The sequence below is a fragment of the Mandrillus leucophaeus genome, unplaced genomic scaffold (genome assembly GCF_000951045.1).
Source record: "Mandrillus leucophaeus isolate KB7577 unplaced genomic scaffold, Mleu.le_1.0 Scaffold26, whole genome shotgun sequence".
In the NCBI taxonomy this organism is placed as follows: domain Eukaryota; kingdom Metazoa; phylum Chordata; class Mammalia; order Primates; family Cercopithecidae; genus Mandrillus; species Mandrillus leucophaeus.
Genome location: NW_012102698.1, coordinates 1,066,447 through 1,074,807, shown reverse-complemented (window position 1 = coordinate 1,074,807; position 8,361 = coordinate 1,066,447). Strand labels below are relative to the sequence as shown.

Sequence of the window (8,361 nt, the reverse complement as noted above, 5' to 3'; positions counted from 1 at the left end):
AAAAAAAAAAAAAAAAAAAAAATTACAGCCACAATCAAGTTATGCCAAAATGATTGAGAAGCACGCCGTCATCTTCATATCTCGAGGACTTTTAATGAATTTTCTCTTAAAGTAACAGCTGCCTTCATAACTTTTCTTTTCCACATAAAAATACACCATATTCTGAAGATACCTTAGGAAAAAAATTTTTTTAAGTTTATAGTTCTTGGTCCACACAGAAATTGAGTGGAGCTGGCACTGAAAGGGCTTGCTTTTCTCCACCGCACACATGTCCCGCGCCTGGGGCATCAGAGAGACCTCGTAAACATCCCCGGCTACAGGAACCCCTTCAGCCAAATGGGATTCCTGGAGCCCTACACCCCACGGCGCTCAGCTTCAGCCAATCAGACACAGTGCTGCTGCCAGGCTTCCAGGGACAGCAGCCCCAGCCCTCGAGAAGCCCAGCTCAGCGTGGGCAGAAAAGGACTCCCAGCATGCTAGGATGTTGCACCCAGGGTTCAGGACTCCTCAGAGCTCAGACCAGTTTAGAACAGGACCCTTAAAAACAAAATTACAATCAAAAGAGCCTTGGACCATGCATTGCTTTGTAGGGACATAACTTCAGGTCATGGCAAAGTGAGGGCAGTGAGGTCAGAGAACAAGGGTCAGATCCTGCCTCTGCTCCTTTTGTGCTGTGAGCCCCCAGGCAAGTTGCCACACCCCTCTGGCCTCAATCGTCTCATCTTTAAAGTGGGGAATAAAGTACCTACCTTGAAGGACCATCTGAGGATGAAATGAGACTATATCTGCAAAGGGGCTCACGGTAGGCTGGTTCCCAGGGCTGGGACCTGGGTGAGGGAGTGGCACCTTCCTCTCAGAGGAACAACGTAAAGGGGGTGCAAAAAAAATCACCAATCAGGACAAATAATGCTACTTTAACGCAATGTTAAAAATAAAAATCAATGCAAAAAAAGTCCATGATGAACAAAATATTAAATAAAGACAGAATCTGACCCTGAACTTGCCATTTCTGCCTAACTGCCTGCCCCTCATCTAAGCCCTACCAGTTCCCACCACCATCCTGCCCCCACTCCCTCCAGTCCTAATTCAAAGAAGAAAAAGAAGCTGTCCAAAGTGGGGCTGCTGAAGCCTGAGGCCTGCTCTGTCCCTGTGCCACCCTCCCGTTCACAGGGCTGGCTGGTCCTGGGATGAGGATTTTGAGCCCTTTCAGCTTCCTCAGCTGCAGGCATGCCAGACAGAATCCTAACGGTGCAAGGGAAGCCACACCAAGGAACAAAACCTCACTGCGGGGCAGCAAAGAGAAACACAGGACCCGCTTGGTTCAGTTAAGAGGGGTGCGTGCGTACATGTGTGTCAGTGCGTGCCTGGACATGGGTTCACACCCATGGTAGGCCTGCTGCAGCCTAAGCCTGCAGACCCTCCATCCAGGCTACCGAGTTCTGCAGAGCAGCGTGTTCCCCGTGGGACCAAGGGTCATCCCCCCATGACTGGGAACCCTCTAGCTGGTCCTGGGCACGCACGCCAGTGGCTCATTCTGCAGAACCAGCCCCCATCATCTAGGCGCCGAGTGAATGCCTAGAACACTCAGGCCATTGTTCACGTCAACAAAAATGCCTACAGGAAGAAGAAGAGGGGAATAATGCCAGGCAAACTGCTGTGGGCCTGGCCAGGTGTGGTCTGAATTCCTGAGATGTCCCTAAATGCTCCTTCGGAGGGCCTCCTTCTTGGGCCTGTCTCCTCCCTCACTTGGGAGGAGAGCAAGGACTGTCTGTGTGCAGCCCACGAATCCTCCCACCCACCCCTAACACAGGGGCGTGCCACCACACAGACCCATGGTTAAAGGGAGATTTTGTATAACTTCCAAAATCCTTTGAAGAGCAGCAGCTTCCCAAACCAGGAGGGCGTCCAAGGGAGAAGAATGAAGATTCAGTCATTTCCCAAACATGACAGGGCCATGAGCTTAGTAGGTCCTTTAACGAGGTACACGCAGGATGTACACGCAGAAAAAGTAAATGAGCACAGAACCCCTGATGGGGATGTGCAGGGTCCCAACTCCAGGTGACAGAAGGCTGAAGAGTTGTTCCAAGGCCCTGACCTGCCTGCTAGGCCAGTCCCCGCAGCCAAGTGGGTCGTCCAGGCAACTCAGTATGGAAGGAATGATGGCCGGACCAGGCCTATGGAGCTGGCACAAACGGGCAGGACTGTGGCAGTGGGGAGCAGTCAGGAGTTCCGGGGTGTGGGGAGGTCGATGACTATGGGCGGGTTCACGGGCTGGTAGTTCACAGTGCATACGGACGCGTTCACATAGGTGGTCGTCCCATCTGCCATGACACCATACCCTGGAAAGTAAGCACTGGGGAATAAAGTACCTACCTTGAAGGACCATCTGAGGATGAAATGAGACTATATCTGCAAAGGGGCTCACGGTAGGCTGGTTCCCAGGGCTGGGACCTGGGTGAGGGAGTGGCACCTTCCTCTCAGAGGAACAACGTAAAGGGGGTGCAAAAAAAATCACCAATCAGGACAAATAATGCTACTTTAACGCAATGTTAAAAATAAAAATCAATGCAAAAAAAGTCCATGATGAACAAAATATTAAATAAAGACAGAATCTGACCCTGAACTTGCCATTTCTGCCTAACTGCCTGCCCCTCATCTAAGCCCTACCAGTTCCCACCACCATCCTGCCCCCACTCCCTCCAGTCCTAATTCAAAGAAGAAAAAGAAGCTGTCCAAAGTGGGGCTGCTGAAGCCTGAGGCCTGCTCTGTCCCTGTGCCACCCTCCCGTTCACAGGGCTGGCTGGTCCTGGGATGAGGATTTTGAGCCCTTTCAGCTTCCTCAGCTGCAGGCATGCCAGACAGAATCCTAACGGTGCAAGGGAAGCCACACCAAGGAACAAAACCTCACTGCGGGGCAGCAAAGAGAAACACAGGACCCGCTTGGTTCAGTTAAGAGGGGTGCGTGCGTACATGTGTGTCAGTGCGTGCCTGGACATGGGTTCACACCCATGGTAGGCCTGCTGCAGCCTAAGCCTGCAGACCCTCCATCCAGGCTACCGAGTTCTGCAGAGCAGCGTGTTCCCCGTGGGACCAAGGGTCATCCCCCCATGACTGGGAACCCTCTAGCTGGTCCTGGGCACGCACGCCAGTGGCTCATTCTGCAGAACCAGCCCCCATCATCTAGGCGCCGAGTGAATGCCTAGAACACTCAGGCCATTGTTCACGTCAACAAAAATGCCTACAGGAAGAAGAAGAGGGGAATAATGCCAGGCAAACTGCTGTGGGCCTGGCCAGGTGTGGTCTGAATTCCTGAGATGTCCCTAAATGCTCCTTCGGAGGGCCTCCTTCTTGGGCCTGTCTCCTCCCTCACTTGGGAGGAGAGCAAGGACTGTCTGTGTGCAGCCCACGAATCCTCCCACCCACCCCTAACACAGGGGCGTGCCACCACACAGACCCATGGTTAAAGGGAGATTTTGTATAACTTCCAAAATCCTTTGAAGAGCAGCAGCTTCCCAAACCAGGAGGGCGTCCAAGGGAGAAGAATGAAGATTCAGTCATTTCCCAAACATGACAGGGCCATGAGCTTAGTAGGTCCTTTAACGAGGTACACGCAGGATGTACACGCAGAAAAAGTAAATGAGCACAGAACCCCTGATGGGGATGTGCAGGGTCCCAACTCCAGGTGACAGAAGGCTGAAGAGTTGTTCCAAGGCCCTGACCTGCCTGCTAGGCCAGTCCCCGCAGCCAAGTGGGTCGTCCAGGCAACTCAGTATGGAAGGAATGATGGCCGGACCAGGCCTATGGAGCTGGCACAAACGGGCAGGACTGTGGCAGTGGGGAGCAGTCAGGAGTTCCGGGGTGTGGGGAGGTCGATGACTATGGGCGGGTTCACGGGCTGGTAGTTCACAGTGCATACGGACGCGTTCACATAGGTGGTCGTCCCATCTGCCATGACACCATACCCTGGAAAGTAAGCACACGCCCATCAGGTCAGCAGCCAGAGCAGTGAGGATGGTCAGGTGGATGTGGCAGTCATAGGGCACTCAGCCCCCATGGGCTGAATGTCTTTGGGGCAAGCTAGTAAACTCTCAAGGTCAATCCCTTCATCTGTAAAATGGAGACGATAATGATACATGCCACTTCCAAGCTTGCTGTGAGGATTATATGAGAAAATTATCTATGTACTGTGCTCGGCCCAGTGCCTGGCACATGAGAAGCACACAGTGAGTCATCATCATCGACATCATCTTCACCACCATCCTCATCACCATCACCACCACCACTGCATCACCATCATCACCATCAACATCATCATCACCACCATGCTTATCGTGATCATCACTATTTTCACCACCACTACCATAATCATCATCACTAATGCCATCATCATCACTATCATGATCAACATCATCATCACCAATGCCCTTATCATCATCTTCACCATTACCGCCACCACCATTACCGTCACCATCATCATCATCACTAGTGCCATCATCATCACTATCACCATGAACATCATCAGCACTATCCTTATCATCACCATTATCACCACCACCACCGCCATCACCAACATCATCAAAAATGCCATCATCATATCACCATCAACATCATCATAACCACCCTTATCATCACCACCACCATCATCATCTTCACTAATGCCATCATCACTACAATCACCACGACCATCATCCCCATCACCACCGCCATCACCATCATCAAAAATGCCATCATCATATCACCATCAACATCATCATAACTACCCTTATCATCATCACCACCACCACCATCATCATCTTCACTAATGCCATCATCACTACAATCACCACTGCCATCATACCCATCACCACCACCATCAACATCATCATAACCAATGCCATCATCATCACTATCACAATCAACATCATCACCACCGCTCCTATCATTATCATCATCATTATCACCACCACCATCACCATCATTATCACCAATGCTATCATCATCACTGCTCTTATCATTATTGACATCACCATTATCACTGCCACCATCATCACCACCATCCCTAGTGCCATCAACTTCACCAACATACCACCACCATCACCATCATCATCACCAATGCCATCATCGTCACTATCACTATCAACATCATCATCACTACCACCATCACCAAGAATGTTGTCATCACCAATGCCACCATGATCATCACTACCCTTATCATTATCATCGCCATTATCGCCACCATACCACCATCATCATTATCATCATCATCAGTATTGATGATGTCATCATTGATGCCATCATGATCATCACCACCAACACCACTGTCATTATTATCACCCTCATTATTGTATAAGCACCATCATCATCACCACAATCACCATCATCATCACCATTGTCATCATCATCACCACCACTATATTTATCACTATCATCACCATTGTCACCACTATCACCATCATCATCAGTATCATCATCATCATTGACATGATTACTATCACCATTATCACTACCAATACCACTGTGATCATGGTCATCATCTGTCATTATTGCCACCACCATCATCATCATTGCTACTATCACTACCATCCTCTCACCATCATCACTATCATTATCATCATTGTCATGTATTTTCTCTGCCTCCACCATACCCTCTTCCCACCATCTTTATTTGTTAGAATCCCCCTCATCCTTCAGCTCAGGTCATCTCCAAGATAGAAGGAACATTTCCCCTTCCCTGTGTGGTGCTGGGGGAGGAAGGGAGTGGTGAGTGGGTAGGTGAGGACCTATTCTTTGGAGTCCAACTGTGCCTGTCCAATTGTGTGGGGGTGTGGTTTGGGTCACAGGCAAATTTGGATCTGATGGAGCTACATGCCCATAGTAGGGCCGCAGAAAATGACAGCCATTATTATTATCCCACAGCACGTGAGCTGCCCATCTCTCCCAGGACCTCTCACATCTGGCTTTGATGACTCGTCTGTGCCCAGGGCTCCTCCAGGAGCTACTCCCAGGCCAGGCGAGGTCTGCTCACTCCTGCCCCTTGGAAATGAGCTGCAGAGGCCCTCAGGGAATGAATGGTTTGAGGCTTGCTTGCTTTTGAACTGAAAAACGATCTGATGTGGACTAGACAATGTGGACGCCTGAGGTCCCTGGTCCAACCAGACAGAGGTTCAGGAGGCCGGGAGATGCCTCTGGGGGAAACCACATGAGTCCAGACATCCCACAGCAGCCAATATGCTTCCTGGCAGGGATGTGACAGAGAGGCCTTGGGCAGGTGGGATAAATATCCAAAAGGAGCAAAAAGAGGCATCTGTGCCAAACTGGTGAAATGAGGCTCAGGTGAGGATGGCTGAGGTCTACTAGGGAACACCTGCACACAGCAACAGGCCAGGGCGTGGCCGTGTGGATGATAGACCTGGAGCTGACAACACCCTCACCATCACACGTAGTCCCTCCACACTTATTAAGCACCTATTGTATGCCAGGCCCAGGGGACAGAAGCAACAAGACAGAGCCACCAGTTTTAAGGGATTCATAGTGTGCTCACCAAATATAATTCATCCTCCATGTCGTGGCCCCAACGCCCCCTCCTCTGAAAACCCCTGCCCCCCTCCCGATGACTTCCCAGGCTGGAGGCACAGCAGAGTTGCAGGGCTCCCCGGAAGCAAAATTTACCCGCTAAGTCATGCAGGATTTTGTGATCATCTTCCTATTATTAAACATTTAGCAATAGCTCATTGACAGCCAGGGTGTATATGGCAGTTAGCAGTTACAAAGCGAACAGCAGGAATGGGCTATTTACTTCCCTTCTGGCTGAACGGAGGGGAGGCCCCGCTGGAGGGTCCATTAGGAGCCCCTAGCCCGTGAGGTCCCCGTCTCCACCATGTACTGACCTTCGTGGATGTGGCCAAAGACGTGTAGCCGCGGCTGGACGCGCCTCTGCACCGTGTTCAGCAGCTCCACGCAGCCCACCCGCTGCATCTTCTTGGGGACCCAGTCCAGGAAGCCTGGTGTGGGGGAGACAACAGGAGGTCATGACGGGGTCTGTCCCAGCCCCTTACTGCCCCATGCCCGGCAGCAGCTTCTGCAGCCTGGAAGAGGCATGGGGCTCCTGGACTACGGCTTTGCACTACTCTCCCCGAGCAAGCTCCCCGGAACCCTGCTCTGCCTCAGCCTTCAGGGACGGAAACCTTGCAGCCTCAGCCTCCTCGTCCATAGGGCTGCACTGAGGGCCTCCTTGAAAGAGCTTAGAGTGGGCCAGGCACTTGGGGCGGGGTACTCAGTAGCTGCTAGCGCCCCCCTCCCCCAACCATCTGTGCTCAAGTGACCTCGAGGGTGGCATCTGCCCACTGCAGAGATCAGCAAACGGAGGCCAGAGAGGGACGGGTGAGTCCCAAGGGCGGGCACCCTGGTGGTCAGTGGCAGAGCGGGGCGTCCTGACACACAGCCCAGGAGTGAGATTTCCATGTCAGAAACTTCCTAAAAAGCACAGACTCATGAGCAGAAACTTCCTCCGTGGGTGCAGCGTCGCTCACGTGGCTGCGCCTGCGCCTGCCCCCGCTGCCAGCCTCCTGGAGCCGCCCAGATGGTGACTGCTTATTATCCTCACATGGCTACACAAACGGAGAATAACTGACTACTCCAAGCGCACAGTTCGGGTTCGCGGCGGCCCCTCTCTGTCTGGGGGAGCAGAACAGGTTTCCGCAACTGCCAGAAAGGGAGCAGGGGAGCTTCCACTCAAAGGCCCAAGTGAGCGGCAACAGGCAAGAGAAGACACAGACGGAGACAGAGGCAAAGATGAGGGAGGAGGAGGAGAAGTAGGGGAAAGCAGAGCACAGACAGAGACAGAGACAAAGATGAGGGAGGAGGAGGAGGAGAAGTAGGGGAAAGCAGAGAAAAGAGGCGGGGAATGCGCTGGACACAGGCTGGGGGCAGACACTGGGGTGAAGTCCCAGGCTCTGCTGCCTACTGGCTGTGTGACCTTGGACAAGTCACTTAACCTCTCTGTACCTCCATATTATCCAACAGAGTGCTTGGGCCGGGCACTGGGATCCCACCATGCATGAGGCCAGACCCTTCCTCAATTCTGGAATGTGTGTTGTGGGGAGGGTCTCCAGCACCTCGGTGCCCTGGCGCGCACAGTCTGGAGACAATACAAGGGCAGCACCAGCTGGAGCGCCTGGCACACGGGCAGCCCTGAGACAGGAGCCGGGAGGTGTGTGAAGGGCCTGGGTGGGGCGTCCAGAGAGCAGGAAGCCAAACACCATGTTTGGAGAGATGGATGAATGGAAAGGAGAGAGGGAGAGACAGAAGGAAGAGGGAGGCGGGGAGGAAAGAAGGAAGAGGGGAGAAGAAAAAGGAGGAAAAAAAGGAGATATGGAAAGGAGG

General features: G+C 52.3%; 1 protein-coding gene across 1 annotated transcript in view; it reads right to left on the bottom strand.

Annotated features, from left to right (window-relative positions):
* Window positions 1-2,518: 2,518 nt before the first annotated feature.
* Window positions 2,519-8,361, bottom strand: part of MPPED1 (metallophosphoesterase domain containing 1) — a 117,657-nt gene continuing 111,814 nt past the window's right edge. The window contains exons 5-6 of the mRNA XM_011984007.1: window positions 6,867-6,980; window positions 2,519-3,963 (exon numbers count right to left, since the gene is read on the bottom strand). Of these exons, the coding sequence (XP_011839397.1) occupies window positions 3,845-3,963; window positions 6,867-6,980 (233 nt within the window). The 3' untranslated portion in view covers window positions 2,519-3,844. The remainder of the gene's footprint in view (window positions 3,964-6,866; window positions 6,981-8,361) is intronic.